General features: G+C 38.4%; 2 protein-coding genes across 4 annotated transcripts in view; both read left to right on the forward strand.

Annotated features, from left to right (window-relative positions):
- The window catches only part of TENT2 (terminal nucleotidyltransferase 2), a 50,817-nt gene extending 35,365 nt beyond the window's left edge, over positions 1-15,452 (forward strand). The window contains exons 13-16 of one of the 3 annotated variants that reach the window (XR_009276103.1): positions 4,040-4,131; positions 4,690-4,802; positions 9,429-9,508; positions 11,391-11,539. Coding sequence is in view for 2 of the 3 variants with exons in the window: in XM_058826451.1 (XP_058682434.1) it covers positions 4,040-4,131; positions 9,429-9,508; positions 11,391-11,465 (247 nt within the window). In the remaining variant the exon portion in view is untranslated. Of the gene's footprint in view, positions 1-1,169; positions 1,252-4,039; positions 4,132-4,689; positions 4,803-9,428; positions 9,509-11,390 lie in introns of those variants that run through there. The other 2 variants (XM_058826451.1, XM_058826452.1) reach the window with 2 other exon arrangements.
- Positions 15,453-16,133: 681 nt separating this feature from the next.
- Positions 16,134-22,879, forward strand: part of CMYA5 (cardiomyopathy associated 5) — a 45,523-nt gene continuing 38,777 nt past the window's right edge. Inside the window, exon 1 of the mRNA XM_058864199.1 lies at positions 16,134-16,387. Coding sequence (XP_058720182.1) covers positions 16,233-16,387 — 155 coding nt within the window. The 5' untranslated portion in view covers positions 16,134-16,232. The remainder of the gene's footprint in view (positions 16,388-22,879) is intronic.

The raw sequence follows: 22,879 nt of genomic DNA on the forward strand, positions 1-22,879 counted from the left end.
AACTTTTTAAAATCGTCTGCTGATTAAGTAATGAATGTGATGAAGAAAAAAATTGTAGATGCTCTCCAAAGCAAGTATTTGGAATCATGTTTACCAGCCCCTCTGAAGGAGGTGTCTGATTTCAATTCTGCAACTGTGAGTGAAGGCAGCAGGTTTTCACTTGGCTGTCTCCTTACAAAGTGAGACCTTAAAGCAAGGTGCTGCTCCCCTTGCAGGGGATTGCAAAGTATTGTGATTACTTCCCTTAAATTTTCCATTGCAGGTTAAGTAGAAGTTGTTTAAGATCATTCACTGATTTGTATATCGTGGGCGATTAATTTACATTCTAATGACAAAATATAAAATTTCAGTGAGAAGATGCTTGCAATTCTTTTCACTATAGAATTGGTAAGGTAATAAAGGGATCATTTTAATACTGTGTTGAATTAAATATGTTTGCAGCTTGTACACATCTTATTGTGTTTATACAGGTGGCTTTAATGTGTAAGAATGCTCTGGAAAGGATAAGCCTTTTATTCTGTTAGTACTGTAGTCATACACGTACCTGCAAATGCCTGGTCTTCTTTCAAATACTTGCCTTTGCCATGAAGATCACATACCTAATGTAGTCAGTCACAGCAGAAATAACTGATAATTGAAATAGCTATTTAAATGGCATTGGTAACTTTATGGGTTGAAAATGTGTGCAGGGAGAATATCTGCTTTATATTGGCAACAGTGAAGTTATTATATGTGAGCCAAAGTGGCTAAAATTGACATACAAATAATTTGCTATTCATAATTAATTTCTAATTCAGTATGATCTTGGTACTAAGACAACTTTGCAAAGACTGTCAGATAAGAGAGTTGTTTTCAAATTCAAATTTCAATTTTAAATAAAAAGCTTTTTAGTTTCATATTTAAATATAAGTATTTTTAAATAGCAAGAAATGCCACGTTTTTCTTGCTTTTTGTTTAATGAGTGTATTATAAAAGTGTTTTTGTTTTTTTTTTTTTTGCTGAGGGATCAAGTATAGCCTAGGAAAAAAAGAATTACTGCTTCAAGTGAACTAGTACTGCCTGTATAGTATATATATACTGCTTATATATATATATACTGCCTGTAATCTGCCAAATACAGATCAAATACTTCTTTGCATGACTTTTTTTCTTTTTTTTCCCCCCCACAGGCCTGGATCTCTGATTTTTAAATAAGCTTTTAAAAAAAGCAAGCTGTAAACTTCTGCTCACAATCAGTGTTCTTGAGCTACAGTTTAAGCTTGTTTGAAGCTCTAAGCACAGGGGTTTTATCTTTTGTCTTTTTGTGTGTGTGTGTGCTTATGTTTTTTTGAGCAATTCATCTGAGTTAAGCCTGTGTTGATGGTTGATTATTAAAAGACATGATAGAAAAGTATTTGATGCTTCACATTATCTCTGTTTATCCCAGCAGTAGTCGACTGTGGGAGTTAAGAAGAGGAAGGATGAAGGGTTAGAATGGAGGCTTTAGTTTATATTGAATGCTAGAAAAGATCATCATCATTACTAATTTTCTAAAGAATATATCAAAAGAAAGCTAAATATACAAACTGAGGTATCCTATATCTTTTCATGTGCTGTGTCCTGCATTTTTTAAAAACGAGCCCTATTTATATAGTTAAATGATGTGTCCTGAGGAAGTAAAGTTCTTCAAACAACTGAGTTCCATAGGAGGCTTTACTAATGAGTTGTATTCAAGATAATCTGAAAAATTACGGTCATGGATTTTTAGCTGTCTTGTCATCATTGACTTAATGGAGTTACGACAGCAGATCTGTGGTCTAGGGAGAACAGAATTCTTTCATATTTAACTGATGACTTATAGACAGTATTTTAATTTACTATTGATATCTGCAGATTTACTGCAGGTGGTTGATGTACCCAGCCCAGCTCATCTGTCAGGTGTACAGACCAGTATAAGACTGATACAGCTGGCAGTACATTGCCCAGCTATTTCTACCCATTTAGTTAGGACATATGGTGATGTATTGGTGGTCCAGCTGTTTCACTGGTGTGGTAGCTCCTTGGTTTACACAATCATCAAGATTAGAAGAGACCTTTAAGATCATCTAATCCAACTGCCAATGCAGCACTCTGTAAGCACCCCTGTAATATATTCCCAAGTGCCACATCCAGACATCTCTTGGACTTTCCCGGAGATAGTGATTCCATCACTTCCGTGTGCAACTTACTTCAATGCCTGTTTACTCTTTCACTGAAAAACCGTTTTCTAATATCTGATCTGAACCTCTCCTAGTGCAATTTAAGGCCATTTCTTCTTTTCCTTGACACATGGCAAAAGAGATTGACTCCCACCTGGCTACAACCTTATTGTAGTTGTACAGAGGGATGAAGTCCTCCTTGAGCTTTCATTTCTCAAGAATAAAAAAACCCATTTCCATCAGCTGCTCCTCATAAGGGCCTTCAGCTCCATTGGCCTTCTTTGGAGAAACCTCAGGACCTCAGTGAGTTTCGTGTAATAAGGGGGCAAAAACTGAGCACAGCACTTGAGGTGTGGCCTCACCTGTGCCCAGGACAGGGGGACAATCCCTGCCCTGCTCCTGCTGGCCACACCATTGCTGATCCAGGCCAGGATGCCATTGGCCTTCTTGGCCACCTGGGCACAGCCTGGCTCATGTTCAGCTGCTGTCACCAGCACCCCCAGCTCCTTTCCAGCCACTCTGCCCCAGCCTGTGGAGCTGCCTGGGGTTGTTGTGACCCCAGGGCAGGACCCAGCACTGGGCCTGGTTCAACCTCACACCATTGGCCTCAGCCCATGAACCAGCCTGTCCAGATCCCTCTGCAGAGCCTTCCTGCCCTCCAGCAGATCAATAACCCACACAGCTTGGTGTCACCTGCAAACTGACTGAGGATGCACCTGATCTCCTCATTCAGATCACTGATAAAAATATTAAACAGAACTGGCCCCAGTACTGAGCTGTGGGGAACAGCAGTGGTGACTGAACACCAGCTGGATGTAACTTCACTCTGGGCCCAGACATCCAGGCAGTTTTTTAGCCAGAGAACAGTGTATCTGCCTGAGCCATCAGCTGCCAGTTTCTCCAGGATAATGCTGCAGGAGATGGTGTCACTGGATTTACTAAAGTCCATGTAGACTACATCCACAGCCCTTCCCATATCCATTTTGTCACAGAAGGAGATGGGGTTGGTCAGTCAGGATCTGCCTTTCATAAACTCCTGCTGGGGCCCAGTCCCCTGTCTTGGATTTGGCACATGATGGCATGCACGATGAGCTGCTCTCTTTAGTTAAGAGTAGCTGAGAAGTGGCTGGGTAGATAATAACATAAATTTGGAAGGGGATTTTTTTTGTCTCCCGTTACGTTTGGCATATTGTTGTGCCAAGCATCATGAAGATGGTGGCACATCATAAAGACTGCCCTATAATCTGTGTGCTGTTCCTGTTTAAGTGTGGTAATTTCCTTGTTTTGTTGTTGTAATGCTGCCTGCAGAAAGTGGTAGAGAGTTGTTGTACTTGCAGATCTAAAATTCAGCATATATGAAGTGTTGAAACTTTCTAGTAATAGGTTCCTTGCACAAGGAAGGCCTATGAGCAAATTTTTTCTACAAATCTTTATGCTATTGAGTATTGTTTATGGAATGCAGTGTGTGACCTGTTTGCACTTATTCCCTACATTTATTTTCTTCCTACAGAAAATTCTGAAAGATTTGATTCTGTAATTTTTTTTGAAGATAGAAATAAATGTAGGTGACAGTGGAAATTTAGTTTGACATTATTAGTTGAAAGAATTCCATTGTGAATATATGTTACTCATGGATACCTGTGATGCTCTGTTTTGAAGATGCTTTTTGTACTTGAACTTGATGAGTAGAAAAATTTTCTTGTTTCCTACCCATGATCTTAAACTAAATTACTCATTATTATAAAATACTGTGTTATTCAGGTTTATGACATTGCAATCTGACAATTTTTTAATGTAAACTGATACTTTGAATGTAGAACTAAGAGTTAAGATTTTTTGCAATTTGTTTTCCTTTTCTTTAGCTGGAGCCATAAAATGATTTCAGTTCGTGAGGCCAAGGCTATTGCAAGACCTGATGGTATTGAATGGAGAAACAAATTTATTTGTGTAGAAGGTAAAATATGAAGCTGCATTTTAATTTTTAACTTTAAGACATTAAATACATAAATCTATCAATTAGATTTTGCCTTGGTTGTGTTTTGAGAAATACATTGCATTAGTAGAGAAAGAAGTTTAACCAGTGTAAATAGCTTGTAAACAGTCCTGTCAAAAACATTTGAGAAGGAAGCTTTAAGTTCTAAAGTGTTTAAAAATAGTACTCCTGACCTTTTCTTCAAGAGCACTCATCGCCCTGTTACTTTTGGAACAGGGCTTAAGACTTTGATAAGGAATGGCCTTTATACCAGTAGTGTGTGTCTTTCTGTTCAACAAAACTAGTTGTCAGTTTTGCTAAGTTTGAACTTCTGAAAAAACACATTAGGCACATACTCAGATTATTCCTGAAGAATTGTCTTTGTTCTAGAAATGCTCTGGCATTGCAGTGATCAGGTTATGTATATGTTGATGCCCTTGTAGGTAGTATTTTTGGCTAGTGAACGTAGACTTTATACAGAGACTACATGATGCCATCCAGAACTGGAGGGTAAACCCAGGCTACCTGTTGGAGTTGCAGGTCTCAGCTGTCTCAGTACAGAACTGAGCAGGACCACTATACAGGCAACCTGATTCAGATGCTAGTGACACCTTTCAGCTGCCATGGGAAATGTATATGGAGAAGATGAGCAGGTAAGCATACATAGGAGATGAAGCCTGCACTAAGGAAAAATAAGCTGATAGACCGAGAGAAGGATTGAGATGTAAGGAGAATGGAAAGTAAGGAAGGACCTGAGAGTTGCTGTGTAACTGGAAACAGTTGTCACAAAGGAGAGGTGGTGTGGGCCCTGGATACAAATCAGTGGAGATTATTAGGATGAGTATATCAAGGGTTGAAGTCTCAGAATGAAATAGGAATATAACTTAAACAGGAGAAAAATGGTATGGGGAAAGTTGTTAGCTACTGAGAAGATTTTGCTGGGGGAGGAGGAAAATAAGGCAGAAGTCCTGTGGCTGGACATTCTTCAAGACTGATGAGAATTAGGGTTGGCATATGTATGTACTTTTCTGCGTTTGTGCTGCTCTATGCAGAGAATCACCTTCAGTCAATTTCACCTGCTGGTGAGCTTGGTTATTCTGTTGTCTAGAGCCCACCAACTTGGCCATAGTTATATGAATGTCAATGTAAAGCCACGTGATGGGATTCCTGTTCTTTATTTGACCTTTTGAGGAAAAATCAAAAGCTATAGAAGAAGAACACACTGAAATATGGTTGCACTGGACTCTGTAGTCTTAGAGTTGAGAAATGTGAGAATTAGAGTATCTGCACAGCTGAAATGATTCAGAATAGCGTAGTGAGGCATTGCCAAGGCTCTGGTCTGAATGTGGGAGGTGGGAATGCTGGGCAACTATGTTTGCTGCTGTCACATGATGCTGATCCACTGTGTTGCAGGAGGCTGTGTGTTTCAAGTTCTCAATTATTTTATAACATTACAAAGTGCTTGAATAATTAGGTTATCTTTCTGCCAGACTGGAAAATAGAAAAAAAATCAACATATAAAATAGACACGCTCGATTTTGCATTTAATGGTCTTGATTACGCACAACTTTTCCTTAAAGCGATTTTGTTTGAACTATTAAAAAAGGCAAAATTACCTATAGGTAACATATTTGATTCCTTCCTTGGTTCAAGACTTATTGGGTTTAGCCTCACATACCAAGTTTTTACTTCTAATTTGGGAGGGAAAAATAGAATCTCCTACTTTCACTCAAAGTAGACTTCATGTTTATAACAGCTGTTAAGCTGAACTAGGTTAATAAAATATGTAAATTTCTGTGTACTTGAGAAGACTTCAAAAGTTAGCTAAACATGCCAATATATTCTGTTTTCCAAGTCTTTGTCAAATTTTCCTGTTTGCAGAGTAAAATTTCAGTAATTGGCACTATTGCATATATTTTTAAATATCTAAAATGTATTTGTTGATAGATTACACAAGTCTGTGCCTGCAAGTTTCCACAATTCTGCACGTAGTACTGTATTTAGATTAGCTAAAGAAAAACTGTGTTCTGTTTTAAATGTTATGGGCCTTAAGGCTGATTCTCGCATGTATTTCTGCTGTTAGAGAAACAAATACAGTAGACATGCTCTTTCCAGACACTTTAAAATATGATAGGCTTTTACCATGATGGGGATACAAAGATACAGAGAACCCTGCTTTTAGGTAATATTTTGAACAATCCTTGTCAGAAGCTCTAAATGACTAGTGGCTATTCTAGGTCCAGTTGTCATCCAGTTGTCCAGTTGCACATCTTGTCTGTATCAAGTAATATCCAATACTGTCTTATTGAAAAAGGAAAAGCTAGAAATGTGGAAATTTTTGAGATAATTACATTGATAATCATTTAGGGAAATCAAATCAGAAGCCATCTAAGTGCACCTGATCCATATTTGTAGTTTCAAGTCTTCCAGATCCACATGCTAAAAATAATTTTAAAAATAATTCCTCAGGGCTTGGTCAGCAACAGTTCTGAAGTTACATGATATCTTGTAGTTTTATTTGGAAAAATTATTCCCTTTAGCCTTTCCCTCAAGCATCAGTGTTAAATCTGTGTTACTTTTTTCTTTTAATAGTCTCATCTCTCTGTGTGAAGAAAGTAACTTATAATAAACTCTTACTGTCTTGATGGTTAGAAAGTATAGTGGTGTAAAGAGTAGCTGATTGTAAAATTATTCTTGCTGTGCTTCAAAAAACCAGTTTCTCTTTTGACAGTAAATATGCAGGAAGATTAAAGGGAAGATGTGAGTTAGCTTTTGTGACTAGAGTGCCTTTTTTCTGCTGATGGTTTCAGAAGATTGTACAGTTCAGCCCTTGTTGCTTTAAAATATAGATATAACCTGGTTCAATATCAAGGTCCTAGCATTAAAAAAGCAGTTACCATCACACTTATGGTACACAAATGAAATACTGTATTTGTTCACACAGTAAGAGACATGAAATTCTTAATTATACTAGGTCATGCTCTCAAATAATGGGACTGACATTACAGGACTGTGTATGTTTTATTTGGTTGCCAGTTTTTGTTCTAAACTAGAAGCATGATGCATTCTAAAATAAAATAAATCTGCCTGTAACTGTCCACTGAAAACTAAGTAGTTTGAAAAGAATCCTTTTAGAAAACTGCTAAATACAACATTTATTGCATGAAAAAAATTTCTTGGTGAATTCTGCTAGCTTGGTAAAAAGCTAGCAGAAATAAAAACCTAAATCCATGGAGTATGTACCAAATTTGAAATTCTAGTCTCCATAAAGGCACAAGATTTTCTGGTGTCTCTGTAAGGCTTTATTTTACTATGCATCACTGTCTGAATAAAAGTAATTCATAACAAAAATTACAAAAAAATGTATGTGATCTAACAAATACTTCTGTAATTCTGTGGTCCTTGAGGACTTGCAAACATTCTACTAGTGTGAAACATACAATGCTATTTAGGCAGTTCTCTTCTAAGGAAGAAAAGATGATAAGATCTGTTTTGTAGCACACTGTAATGCATAGTCCCTGTAATGCATAGTCCCTGCATCATAAGTTTTTAGTATCAATTGCTTTAATGTTGGCAACCTTATCAGTACCAAGAAGTACTTTTTTAGTCTTGCAATTAAAAAAGTTCCAAACTATTAATTAAGTTAGGATAAAAAAAAAAGGGGCGGGGGGGGAAACATCACATTAATTTGTAGTCAGTTAGGAAGTAGAACCCCCAAATTGATAACTTCTGAACAAATATTGCAGAATAGGTATCAAGTGATAAAATATATTTTACAATAGTTGGTATGTCTTATATAAAAAGTTATAGTAAAAATTTTGCTATATTCTCAGTATTTCACTGAGAAAGTGTTGAATTAGATGAACCTAAAGTGAATAGTTCCAAGAGTCTCATGTGTAATAAATTTCAAAATATTTTAATATGGAAAATCATAGTCTGATATGTTATCACAGACTGTTGAGCTGTAGAAGGTAATTACTACTGCATAAATTCAGCACAATCATAGTTATGCTTCAATAGATAATAATAACTTGAGTTTATTTTGAATTACATATCATTAGAGCATTCATTGAATCACAGAATAGTTTAGGTTGGAAGGGACTTTAAGTGTCTCTTTCCAACTCCCCTGCCATTGGCAGGGACATCTTTCACTAGACCAGTTTTCTCAGAGCCACATCCACCCAGGCCTTGAGCACTTCCAGGGATGGGGTATCTACAGCTTCTCTAAGCAGCATCTTCCAGGGCCTCACCACCTTCACAGTAAAAATTTCTTCCTAATACCTAATCTTAAGCTTGGCCTTTTTGGTTTAAAGCCATTCCACCTGGTCCAATCACTACATGCTCTTGTGAAGAGTACCTCTCCAGCTCTCTTGTAGGCCCCTTTTATATACTGGGAGGTGCTATAAGATCTCTACCAGAGCCTACTCTCCAGTTTGAACAACCCCAGCTCTCTCAGCTGCTCCATCCCTCTGACCATCTTGGTGGCCTCCTCTGGACTCACTCCAGCAGGTCCTTCCTGTGCTGGGACCCCAGATCTGATGCAGCCCTGCAGGTGGGGTGTCAGCAGAGCAGAGCAGAGGGGCAGAATCCCCTCCCTGGCCCTGCTGCCCACGGTGCTCTGGATGCAGCCCAGGACACGTTTGGCTCTCTGGGCTGGGAGTGCCCATGGCTGGGTCACGTCCAGCCTCTCACTCACCAGCACCTCAAGCCCCTCTGGGCAGGGCTGCTCTGTGTGACTTCTCCCAGACTATACTTGTGTCTGGGGTTGCCCTGACCCAGGTGTAGCATCTTGTACTTGCACTTGTTGAACTTTCATGAGATCCTCATGGACCCACTGCACAAGTTTGTCTATGTGCCTCTGGATGGCATCCTGTCCTATAGAGTCAACTGAACTGCTGAGCTTCGTGTTATCTGCCAACTCCCTGATGATGTTGTCCATTCAGGGCATTTAGAGAATTCAGTATTTGGGGCTTTTATTCCTTTTATTTTCTTTTTTTTTTTTCTTTTTTTTCTTTCTTTTTTTTTTTTTATTTTCTTTTGTTTGTTTTGTCTTGGTTTTTTTTTGTTCTTGTCGGGGGATTGTTTTGTTTTGTTGGTTGGTTTAGTTTAGTTTTGGTTTGGGTTTTTTTTTTATAAATGTTATGTAGAAGGAAAGCTTGAGAACCAAAGAGGAATTGACTATTTAAAATACTTTTGGGAAGCAATTATATGCTTGGTTAGTAAAGACAACCAAACTCTAGATTTTTTTAACAGTTTTCGTGGTTTTTTTGATTTTTCAGAGCCCTTTGATGGGACAAATACTGCTAGAGCTGTACATGAGAAACAGAAGTTTGATATGATCAGAGATGAATTTGCACAGGTAAAAAGTTCATCTCATGTAATTTTTCTGGTCACTTTGTTTTTCATTATAGTTATACTATCTTAAATGCTAGTCATTAAACCTGCCCATTTCTGATGTTTTATACTTTGTACTGTGGGTAATAAAAATGTGGTTTTTTAATAAATGTGGAAAGATAATTTCCTAGGAGTATTCATTAATGTCTGCCATTAAACTTCAGGTTTACACTAAAATGGATACTCAAATAGTAAAAACCTTTTTTCTTAGATTTTCTTGTGTGTGTAAAACCCTAACAATGGTTAATAGCTTTAAAATTACAATTTTGTTTTCATTCATTATTTATTCCTATATGAGTTTGACTGGTAATAGATAATATTTTATGCTTCTTACTATTCCTTTTTTTTTAATAAATATCACCACTAAAATAATGTGGGTTTTCTGATTTTTTGTAGCTTACTTAGATGGGTACTTTTCTTTAGGAAGAACACATTCATAATTTTAGAACATGAGTAGTTCAAACAGGAACTTTCACTGTCCCAGTCAGGGGAGAGAAGGACACTGAAACAAGGAAAAATTTAAACCTTGGTTAAGCATCTTTTTTCTGAAAATTTTTTCTACCAGCTCTCTTTTATGCTTGTCTCCTATCATAGGTATTGCATTGGAATTGCAACTCAAATTCTAGTTTTCTGAGATATCTGACTATTTTTTATGTAGTTATGACTAGGGATTAGTGCATAGAACTGGCTTCCAGCTTTAACCAGTTAAGACTCCCCTATTAAGCTGTTCTTGGAGGTTCATGTTTAGTCCAGTTATTCAGGTCTTCAGGTAACTTGAAGGCTTCTCCAGCAAAAAGTAATTCAATGCCAGATACTTGTAATAGAGCAAATGCTATAAGAGACACCTTAATCAGAAGAGGATAACATTTTCTTTGTAATTCTGTTCAGAAATGTTCATTAGTTTTTCTTTTTTTTAATCATGTTAGCATACAAAATACTGAATTGTTCACATACTTGTACATAAAATAGTTAATTTTATGAATCTGCTAGAGCTATGTTTATGAAGTGGTTTGGGTTCTCACAGTACTGTGAAATCAGAGCGAACTTCTCTTTTCAGAGTTTTCAGTAAACAAAGTTTGTTTCAAACCTTTGGTTTTCTGAAAAATGTAAAAGCAGATGTTTGATCCTAGCTGTCTGAAAGCAATGTACTAGAGTGATACAGCCCTGAAAAAATGTCCTTTTTACCAGATACCTTAAAAATTACAGTAGCTCTAAAAGTGCAAGAACTTTTTAATATCCCGCGCTGTTTTTTAATATAAGCTTAAGCAATCTGTTACGTCTTTGAGAGAATTGTTTTTCATGTGGTTTTCATTAGATGTTGGAGAGTAAATGACTTCTGTATAAACACAGGAGCGACACTGCAGTTTTTTGCAGGCTCATGGCATAACAGATGTCCTGAAACTCACACTACAACATAGGAGAAAGTTGAAATACGCTATTGTAGAGACACAGTTAAGTTCTGGAAATGACAGTGCATAACATCATTTGCTGGGGACTTGGACATGTGTTAATAGAGACAATTATTTTGCAGTTAGAGTACCAGTGTAATGCTTAAATATTGTTAAGATCTCTGTCTCAAAAAATTCAATCTGTTCTTGAAAGGCCTTACCTTCTTCATTAGTTCATTGTGTTTTGTGTACTTTTTGGATTTTGCTTCCCTTAAAAAATCCCAAAAACAAATGAACCAAAAAAAACCCTCAGCCCACAGACATAGTTTTCAATAAGGGGAAAAAAATCAACCTTAATTTTGTGGAACTGTGATGTTTATTGCTTATAATGGTATTTAAGTTTTAATGGCAAAGATTATATAGTCTTTTTTATAAAAATCTTGTGGTTTTTTTCCTCAGGCTTGGCGGTTATTACAAGACAAGAAAGACCTGAACTGTATATTACCTTTAAAAGCAGCCAAACAGAAAAGATAACTAGCTTCTTTCATTTTCCTTTTTTTTTTGATCCTGCTGAAATAAAGAACAGTGTCAAAATCAGGAGGCACTTACCCCATGGTTTTTACGACCTGTTTTTCTCTGTAAACTTTTGTTAAGGAAATGTTTATAAGGATGTGGCATATTTTATTATCAGTGTTTGTTAATACAGCTGTTCATTCAAATATATACTTTCTGAAAATGCTTGCATTGTTGACTTCTAGAAGAAACTCACGGCAAACAAGAGGAATACATCTATTTTAAGGAAAGTACGGGGATATACTGACTTGTTTCTTGTGTGATCTGTGTAACCATTAATTCAGACAGATTTAACCATGAAAGATAGACATTCAAGGTTGAACCATGTGCAAATCTGACTACATCCTTAAGGCACTGTGCACTACCAACTTCTTGATGAAGAGAGAGTCTGTGCTTTACTTCTGCTTAACTTAGCACTTTCCAGTTTTATTTCACTTTTACTTGGAATAAAAAGCAACTGTTTATGAGAATTAAGCTAGATTATGGTTGGTTGTACTGTGAATATCAAGAACTATAGTCTAAACTGGAATTTTCAAGCAACAGTTGTACTGTGAAGAAGTTGAAGTAAAAAAGCTCAATTTAATGCACATAAACTCTTCACATTCAAACAAAGTAGGAAGGAAAATTTTTAGTGCTTCCTTTTGCATATTTGAAGTAGTAGTGATGTGTCTTTTGGATAAGAAGACCAATCAAAATCAAATCAGTGCTAAAATAAGATGGGCTTTTCATTTGATTCTGTGTAAATGTTAGTGAATTGGTCAGCCACTGTAAATTGAATCTAAATATGTAATATTGAAAATTACAGCTCTTCCCAAAAAACTGCAAGACCTCCTATAGCACAATTTGTGTGTCTCATATATTTGTTATTGAAGACCAATTAATTTTAAAGACTGTATTTACCACTGATATCAAATTCGTACTTCCATTTTTTAAGTTTAATACTTTATATGGTGTCCAGTGTAATAAAGTTTATATATGGAAGATACGGGTTATTTTTCCAATTTATGTTGTTTTGTACTGAGTATTTAAAATGTTTCCTATAATTAAGTAGAATAGAAAATGCTCCATGAGGTGCAAGACCTGTGTTGCAATTCATCAAGATCTGTCATGGCTATTCTGCAGTACATCTGTGAATAGGCAAAAGTTTGGTTCATTACATTCTCTAACAAGAGTGTGAAAACTCTTACAATTGTAAAATAACAAGCATTATGTCTTCTTGAGCAAACTTTTAAGTTCTAGTTTATTTAGAAGTTCTAAGTACTGTAAACTATATGCCCAATGTGAGATTACTTTGTACACACATCATCACATTCTAGTCTATGTAGAATTTTGCCTTGTTTCTGCTGTTGACTTTTCTTCTGCAATTTAAACTGTCTTTCAGTTTTAATATGACTCTAGCAGTCCACTGAAATGTTCTTCCTTCTTGAATATGTTCACCCTCACTGCTCTTTCTTTATAGGACGATGGTAGACTTGGGTGTCAGTGAAACATTCACTTTGATTCACTTTATGTAAAATTGAAGCACAGGATTTTAGGACAGGATAATGTCTAGATTCAAAGATGCTCTACAAGCTCTATGTAGATTCTGGGGAAAGGGAGTGTTGGCTGTATCTTCTTGAAAAATATATTGGCTATATCTTTGTCTAGAAAATTGAAAACTTTCCTGACTTAGGATAAATAAGAAGGGACATAAATGTTTAAAGTTGGAAAAAATATATTTTAAGAGAGCTGAATGTGAGAAACAAAACTTTATAAAATGCATAAAACTTTATGAGTTTGTATTGCATCACCTATTGTGTCAACATTTTTTACACCTTAAATTAATGCTTCATGTTTGAAACCACTTCTTCCTAACTCTTTTTAAAAGGTTATTTTAAAAAATTGTGGCATCTCTGAGCTACTCTATTAAAATTGTCCTACCAATTCAGTGGTATTTTTAATACTAGTTAAGGTCTGTAACCACAATGGTCTGTATCTTTCAAAATAATCCTTTTGTATTTTTTTTCTTAAGTTTATGTCCTTCTGATATGCCATGAAATAACCAGAAGTTCTAGATGAAATTTTTTCCCAAATTTTTTGGAACAAGCCTGTTGATAGAATATTTGTAAAAAGTGGGCTGCAACTTTGTCAGAAAACTTCACATATAATAACACAAAATAAACATCTTGGGGAGAGTGGGTAGGAGCTGGATTTTAACTTTGGATTCAGTTCTGTATAGTCTGAAGTTGTTAGAGGTTTAATGACCTGGGTTTTCATCTTCTCTGGGGAGGTTTCCAGAGTGAAAAATGGCTAATGGCTATCATAAATTTAGTAGTGAAGTTAAGTTTTCACTTTTCCTCAGATTCAAAATAAAAACTTTTACCTACTTATCCCTTGGAATACATCCTAGCAGGAATATTTTTTTTCTGAGAGCTCTTTGTAAAAAGTGATTTTCACAACTGACTAAGGTTTCAGTGCGTGTGCAAGATGTTGTCTTCTCTGGGATTTGTTATTGCCTTGAAATACAACTGCTTTAATTCAGCACTTTTTCTTCTTTTTTTTTTAAATTATTATTCTTGACTGCTCTTTTTGGCATTGGGTTTTCTTGTCTTTTCTTACCTCATGTGTCAGAAACCACTATTGTGTTTTCTAGGATTTTGAGAACTCTCTTCAGTCCTTCAGGACTAAATTAACAGGTTCAGAGATGCACAGTAGGACCAAACGTTGACAAGAGCTTCACATTTGGTGACAGTAATGCAGAACTAGCATAGGCTATACACTGTGAAACTTAAAGTTTCTCTTCTAGCTCTTGCTCTCACTTGTCCTGAAATGTGAAAGTGTAAGTGAACTCTCAGTTCATTTAGGTGTGTGGACAGTATAAGGTGTTATTTTTTAAAAATCTCTCACAAAGAAAATATAAATCAATTTTAAGACTCACATTGCAGGGTGATGATAAAAGGATGATTTATATAAAAATGTAAGATGATTTGTATGAAACCTGAAGTTAGCATTTGTGAATAAAATATATTTGTGAGTCCCATACATTTATTTGGAACTAGTGTTTTACTTGAACTTGGGTTACTGGACTCAATTCACAGTATATTTGATGTTAAATTTAAGTCCATCAGAGAATGTCACTCTTGATTTATTGTACTGTACATGCTATGGGTTGTCCTGTATTTTGTGGTTTACTTTTTTTTTTGCCTTGTTCTCTGTAATCCTTGTGTATTCAGATATAAATATTTCCCTTGATTTTACTGACTATGATGCTTATCTGAAGAGCATGAAAGAATGTGCGATTTTGGTCCATTTACAGGTCAAATTCACTCGTGAGAAGTACAGATGGAAATAAGTTGAAGGGTTTCTGGTACTTGCCTTTCTTTTGCTGTGCTGAAGACTGAATCAAAACTTATATGTATCAATGAATCAAAACAATGTATGTATGTTTCATCTATAAGCATTTCTAGAAAACTTGTAATGCTCTTCCACATGAAAATTGAGGAAGGATATTTACATTTTGTTGTGTACACTATGTTCATGATGAAATGTAGAGTTTAGTTTAATATCTGTTTCAAATACACTTTTCAAAAAAAATTACATTGTCACCTTGTAAATTGTGTATGTCTCTGTGTGGGTCAAGAGAACAGAAAGGTTTTACCTGTACATAGTATTTTGAAATGTCTGGAGAAATTTTAATTTAGCGTGCAGAGGTAGCTTGTAGTCAGAAGTACATGGCTGCGTGTTTCTATACTTACAGCTCTCTTAAAGAAGAGTTTGCTAATTGATTTATAACCATCTATTTATTTGAAGAACAATGAAAAAAAAAGCTGGGGGCATTGCAGCTATACTGTGGATACAGTTGTTTATACCTGAAATATCTTGGAAGTTCTTTACTTAAAATCTGGGGCTTAGTGTTTTTCCTCCTCTTCTAAAAATATTTTTTAAATAAAGTCATTATTTTGACTAGTACAGGTTGGAAATATTTCTGTTTTGTTTGTGAAAAGCACTGCATTTTGTGTAAAATGCAGAATAATAAAGGGTAAATGTGGCTTAACCTAAACTCTGCATCATAGTATAGTTTGTATTTGCTTTAAACTGTAGTTGGTTCAAGTCCACTCAAATAGAAGTTTTAAATGTTCTGTGATTTAACATATTGATAAATCAAGGGTTTAAATGCATTCCTTTTGCATAGTTAAATACCACAGTGCATCTGATATCTCTTACAGTACAGTATTAATAATTAAATGTGTTTGTCGGAGGCTCATCCACTAGTTATTGTATTTGACCTTTCCAGCTCAAGCTGAGAGGCACTCTGGGTGTATTTAAGGGCAGAACTTGTGAAATGCACCTTCTCTTGGGGCCACAGATAAACTCTCATTCTGCTTCATCTATACCATCCACCCCAAATTTTTAAGAGGTGACTGGGGGAAGGTCTGCTTGGCCCCCTTTCTCCCTGCTGTTGCCTGACTGCCCTGTCGTACAAGTGGCTCTGTGGCAGCAGCAGCAGGGGAAGGGAGAGAGCAGCTGGAGAGATGGCCACTTGGCCACGTGTCCTGGCATCGGGTTGGTGCTAGGAGCCAGGGTAGGAACAGCAGTGACTCTGTGCTGTAACTTTGCTGCCTTCTATTTAAAGACTGCCCTGAGTCAGGAAAAGTGAGTGCTACTGGGGATGACAGTTGCTTCAGGCAGCCCTGGGGAGGACAGGGTTGGGGGTAAACATCACCGGCAAGGGCCTGAGCAGGGAAGGGAATGGAGGGCTCCCGTGGTGCCGAGTGCGACAGGGCATCCGAGACCTCATCCTTCATAGGAGATGAAGAAGAAGAGGAAGAAGAGGAGGAGGAGGAGGAAGAAGAGGAGGAGGAGGAGGCTATGGATCCAGAGGAAGCAGAGGAGCTGACTAACAGGTATGTCTCCCCAGGGACTCAGAGCCCCAGAGGGAGCTGGCAACTGCACCCCAAGGCATCCCTCAGGAGATGCCAGGATTGGAGTCCCATGCTGGTTTAGTGATTTTCCCCCCTTCCCTTACCCAGTTGCTGCAGAAAAAAAAAGGGAGGGGGGAGTAGAGGGCTGTAATATTTTTTTCAAATGAGTATGGCTGTAATTAAGTTTTGTGTGGTAAGCGCCTACCCCGAGTTCCCTGAAAGCTTTTCTATTTAAAGATCCTCTGATGTGCCAGCTCAAGTGGCATCTCCTTCCACTCCTCCCTCTCTGGCTGACTCTTTGTCACATATGGATCTTAAATGCTCTGCAGATTTGCTTGTCAGGGAGAAAATGCTCAAATATTATAATGGTGCATTAAAATTGGTTCCTTTTTACAGCCCTTTATTCCTTCCCACTTGTCCCTCCCTCTTCAGTTTCTTCTTTACTTAAAAAGGAAAAACTCGTACATGCCTGCTGTTGCTGGTCATGATTATGGCTGATTTTCATGGTGGAATGGGAAATATTCTATCCCTTTGATCTTTAACTTTTTTCTCTCTTTTTAGTATTTTTGTTTTCTTAATAACTCTTCCACATAAACAGTTTATTGTCCTAATGTTGCTCTCCTACCACTAGGAAAGTAACGAGCAAAGCTGTGGCCCAGTGCCCAGCCCAATGGTCCTGCACAGGATATGGAGGTGTCTGCAACCTGGTCTGTGCAGACAGACTCTGGCTGTGCCAGCACCATTGGTTTCATAAAGAGACCACAGGGCCTGACAGTCCCCTGGCACATACCAAGTCTCAAGATTTCTTCCTTGTCTTGAGTAGACCCCATCAATTTTAAGTGGATATTGTAGGGAGAACCTAAGATGCTAATGTTGTTAGCTTAAGTTTTTTCCAGAAACCCATTTTTTAAGAAATGAGCCATACAGTTCTTAATACCTCCATTCTGTGAAGGCATCTATGTTTACCATCACGCTGTGTGTATCACAGTTCAAAGTGCTTTCTGACATTGCTGATGGTCACTGGAGAAAAAAGATGGCAGTGGGAGGCTATCTGCAGCCTAACCTACCCAAAGTGCTGCAAGAACAAAAGCCAAATGGGGAAATGTATCCTAGAACTGTAGGAAAACCATCCTGCATAGGAAATAAAGAGCTAGTTTTCCACAGTGGGGGGACACTGTGGTGTGTAATGCTGCTTTATTCCTGAGAGGTGCTGGCTTTTCAGTCCTATATGGGCAGAGAGAGCGATTGCATGCCAATAAAACACTGCTTGCATATGGCTGTATGCCTGCAAGAAAACCAGCTGAAGTCCATGGAGTGGAGCTGCTCACTGCAGACAGCTAAAACACAATTTAGAGAGATAATTTTTAATAGAATCGGTAATTAAATGGCTAATAGTAAAACTGAAATTATAAAATACAAGCAGGAATTGCTAAAATGGGAGTGAAATCTGTAGCTTCGCAGTTACTTACTACTTGTACTACTTGTACTGAGAGGACTTCTCCATAGGTGCCTGTTAGCAGCTCCTAACAGCTGGGTCTTGCTTCTGGCTAGCAATCTCTGCAATGCAAACTTGGGCATTGCATCTCAGCATATTTAAATCACAGCAAACATTCCCTTTAGCTCTCAGTTATATTAAAAACAGCACAGTTTTTTCTGTCCTTAACTGTTACTAATAATCAGGTCAGAGTCTACCAGAGAAGTTTTTAACTTGCTATGCTATGCTAAGTGGTAACTGGGAACTGAACATATTTAAATTGGTTATTTTAATTAGGTTAAAGGAGATGTAAAAGTTTGGGTTCGGCACAAATGGTGGTGACTGCACCAAGCACTCAGCAATAGCTTAGAAAAGTTAAATAAAAACGAGGGTGTAATTGCTTAGATATTGTTGCAAATGTCAGCAGGGTTGCTAAGCTTCAGGCTTCTTCCTGTGGTCAGTGCCTAGGCAGAGCTCCTGGCAAGAACAGACAGGTTTGAGCCCCTGGGACATACTTACTCAAGCTGCGAGCTAATTATTTGTTGACAAACAGGTTTTCAAGCCCCCACTGCAGAACAGATTTTTTTGAGCGCATGGGCTTTGAAAACATAGCTTAGAGGAGATGGAACTAATATGCAAACTTGGCTGAAGGCAGCTTGTCCTGGACCCTGCTGCCATCAATTTATTTTTAACCCCAAGTTCTCTGTTGCTTCTGCTTTCCTCCTTTGAATGCAGTTGAACAGCACCTGGTTGTGCAAGTCAGCAGGAAAATCACCACTGGCTCCTATTTCTGCCTTTCAAGCATGTTAAGTAGCCTCATATCTATTTTATATGAGAGTCATGCAGCAAGATGACTGCCCCAAGGTCAGAAAGCACCTCTGAAACAAGCAGAAGAGCCCTGGTGTTCCTCTGAGACACCGACCCCTGAGCTCTGGCCAAACCACTCTGCTTCCACACCGTGCAGCAGCTGCAGCAAATAAAATCCCAAAAGCTGCAGCAGAAATTATGGCTTGTCCAAAAATTGCAAGGCATGCATGTGAAAGGCGGAAGACTTTGGGTTTCTTTATTACGATTACTGTTTAAATGTTTAATGTTTAAATAATTTGGTTTCCAAGCACAGTTATTTATGTAAGTAATGAGACTAACTTGCAGCACCAGAGCCTATTGAAAAGGTGGGATAAGGATTTCATAATCATATCAGCACGAAAACCTCACTGATCTGTATAGCACCCATACAATACTTTCTTGCCTTTGGGCATTTTACTATCTAGGATAGATGATCACGGTAGGTGACTTCTGCTTCAAGCTCCATGTATCCAATTACTCACCTAAACAGGGAAAATATTTTGAATACTGTGTTCCTTAAGGCAAGCATGAGTATGAAGTTAACAGGTTTTAATTTTTGTATTGGTAATGGTGAAAATTAAGTCTAACTAAAGTAAAATTGTTTACTGTTTAACTGGTTTACGTACCCACTGGAGTATCTCTGTCTCTAATAAAAGTCTGATGGGTGAGCTGTTCTGACAGTTCTATCTTTCAGACCGTTCTCAGCTGATTTCCTTCTACAGTGGGAAGGTCTCTGGATGTGTTGGTGTGCAGGGTTTACATAAAAATGGCTCTGCAGCCAATTTAAGTGTTTCCAGACAGCTTGTTTGCCTGGAATAGGTAAGGGTTGATTTTATCTGCTCATTTAGTGTTTACCTGTAACCAGGAGATGTCCTTGAGTTCTGAAAGTGGTTGAGTATTTTTTGTTTGTTTTTATAATGAAGCAGTTCTTCAACAAGATCAGAAGTGTGTAAGTTTTCGAGACAAGTCTCGTTTATAATGATTGATGAAAACGGGTATAAAGGGAAGTACAGTGGAGAAGATATCTTCCTGCCATGTGGGGGATGCTTTAGGGTCTAGGAGAGCAAAAGGCTGGAATGATAGTAACTGGATGGTGAGAAGGAAATGGATGGTGGTGTGCACTGTGGATTTATCTTCTGCAAAGGGGAGTTACCATGCCATACTCAAAGCACAGAAAGACATAGGGAAAGTGTGTGTGATTTTAGATGCCTCTGGGTGAGGCAATGCCCGACTTGGGGCAGGGTGAGAGAGTCTGGCAAGGCTGTTTTTCTGCCCACCTGCAGCAAGAGCATGAGCAGGAAAGGTGAGAGAGGTAGGAAGCAGAGCTGTGAGGGCCATCTCAAGCATGTCAGGGCAGAGGCTTGAGCAAAAGGTAACAGGGCAGCTGAATGAAGCAGGATGCTGAGGTGGGGGCATTGCAGAGGGCAGGGTGCAGCCAGTCCCCACTTGATTCTGCAGCTAGGCACTCCATGTTTCATTTCTCTTCATCTTTTCAGATAAAACTAACTGATAAAGGCCTACGTTGCAGTAGGGCTGTCAGACTTCAAGAAGTTCTCCATTAGGTCACAACAGGGTGATTATGTAACTGTGTAAAGAGGTGTCCCATCCAGACTGAAGTGTTTGGTACCGTGCTCTCTCTACAACATGGTGGAGAATCCAGCAACATGATGGAGAATCCAGAATGCAGGAGCATGGCAGACCTCTGGGCATGGAGGTGCTGTGGTTTCTCAAGCAGCATTTGATTGTGCAAATGGCAGTGCCACTAGGGCATGCCATGACCTGGTGCTTGGAAAACAGACTAGCACTCTGGCAGGTTGCATCCCTTCATAAGAGATGCAACAAAATGTGTGAGACAAGCCCAGGTCCTGGCTCCCAGCTACTCATCATAAAACCCAGCTTCGTAACTGCACGAACAGCTGTCTCACTGTTTTTAGATAATAGTCCTTTTGAATTTTGACAGATGCATGAGCCACTCCATTGCCAGAAGAGGCATCATTAACTGAAAGTCAACAGTATCAGGTGGAAGGCTGGGCTTGAAATGTTGTCTTTAGCCTGAAATGTTCTCATAGCCTGAAGAATGGTGGATGAGCTGTAGCCTTGGGAAATGCAGAACAATAGGCAGAGACCTTGCTGTGCATACTGATTACTGTAGGGGGAAAGGGTAAAGGCAGAAACTATAAATATGTACAGAATAAAAACACAAGCACAGAACAGTGTTTCCTTCAACTGGGAAGACAAGCTGGCCAATACCAATTTCCACCACTCCTGCATCATGCCTGAAGTAGGAGCTTTCAGAAAATGAGATCTTGTCAGTGCAAAACACCAGACATAGGTTGACATCTTAGTCATTTTATCTGTGTTGTTTTCAGCTTGTGAGGAATTATGCAGCAAACAGCTAACATTTTATGATACCAGCAGTGGCAAGGTCTCATATGAAGAGGATAAAGAGAGGCTGAGGAGAATTTTAGAAAGCTGATAGACTGGCTACATGTATCTTTCATAGTAGTGATGTGCACAGGTGGATAAACCCCACTCTATCCACCTGTGTGAATGCACCTGTGTGACCTGTGTTCACTGTGTAAATGCAACTGCTCCAGCAGTTGGGGAGGTGAAAACTCTTTTGTCATATGATACATAAAGGAACATCTGCCAGGCTGGACTAGAAACCTGAAATCCCAGTGGACACAGCACAAAAGTCGTAGCAGAGGGCCGTGAGAAGCAGCAGGAGGCAGGAAGAAAAATCTGGGTTTGAGCTGTTATGGCAGGAGGCACAAAACTGACTGTCAAAACTACGAAAAGGTTTAAGTCAATGTCCTAGCAGTGAAATAACATGCTGATACCATGTTATTCCGAGTACCAACAGGAATGAGTGTGAAATGTATACATGGAAAAAAGACAGCCCTGGCTTTTACCCTGGATGTCAGCGACTTCATATCTACATTTACGAGATGAAACATTGCAAACATCTTTTGCAGTGGCAGACACTTCCTCTGACTGAAGGGGGGTTTTCAGCTACTACTGTGCAGCTTGTAAACTGCTCACAAAAGGGCAGCATTTGGAAGTGCATCGGAAGTAAATGTTTGAATTCCATGTCTCTCATTCTGGTCTTAAAAGTACAAAGCACTATCTCCTCACACAGAAGAGGAATATGAACTGTGGCAAGTTTGTGACCATGAAAATGAGATAATGATGCATATAATTCAAGCTTTTTGCATAGGCAGGGCCAGGGCAACCCGTTCTTATTCATTAATATCAGCTCAAGTGGGAGTGCTGTTCTGTTCTCTATGGAGATCTATTTAATAGCACTGAGTATTGCAGAAATATAGGTTAAAAAATATAAGAATGATTTAGAAGCTGAAAAATGAAAAAAAAAATTCATCTGTTATTGTGGACTCAAATAACAGAAAGTTTCCTTAGTACTATTGCTATTTATTTTTCTTGTTTTAAAATTCAATTTTATTTTGCTATGTCCAAGTCAATGCCAAGCCACAAAACTGGCAAAGGAAAAACTAAGAGGAAAATTGATACAGATACGTTCTACTGTACCTCTTTCTCCAATCTGTAAGTTTTCACCTATGGAGCTAGCCTTTCTAGAGAGTGCTATACAAAGGCAGATAATCAGCTGTACATGCTGGAGCTTAAATCTGTTTGAGGGCTGGGTTTGGAGGGCAGGAGGGGATTGACTAACATGCAGTTATTGACTAACATGCAATTATTTAGTATTGCACTCTCAGACGTGCTTTGAATTGTGGGCCTTCAAGTTGTCCTGCCAGTCACCATCTCCAGGCCAGCCCCAACACCATAACTGGGTTGAAGCCCCATTGTTGGAGTTTGATACTGTGTTGTCCCACCATGGTCAGGTCCCACAGGGTGACTTTGGCCTTCAGCTAGCACCGAGGACAACACCAAGATGATCTGTGCCTCGGTCTGCACAGACCTGAGCATGGAGCAGCCCAGTGCAGCCCATCTTGTTCGGGGCTCTGAAAGGTAAATTCATGGAAATGTAAGGGTAGCGCCACCAGTAGCAGAATTACATTTCTGTTTCCATTAGGTACTGAGCATTTTCATTGGATGTCCTTTACAAAAAACTTACAGTCCAGAGAGTTTGCTTAATGAAGCAGTTATGACTTTCTACAGGATTTCTTCCGCTTCAA

The sequence above is a fragment of the Poecile atricapillus genome, chromosome Z (genome assembly GCF_030490865.1).
Source record: "Poecile atricapillus isolate bPoeAtr1 chromosome Z, bPoeAtr1.hap1, whole genome shotgun sequence".
NCBI classification, from domain to species: Eukaryota; Metazoa; Chordata; class Aves; order Passeriformes; family Paridae; genus Poecile; species Poecile atricapillus.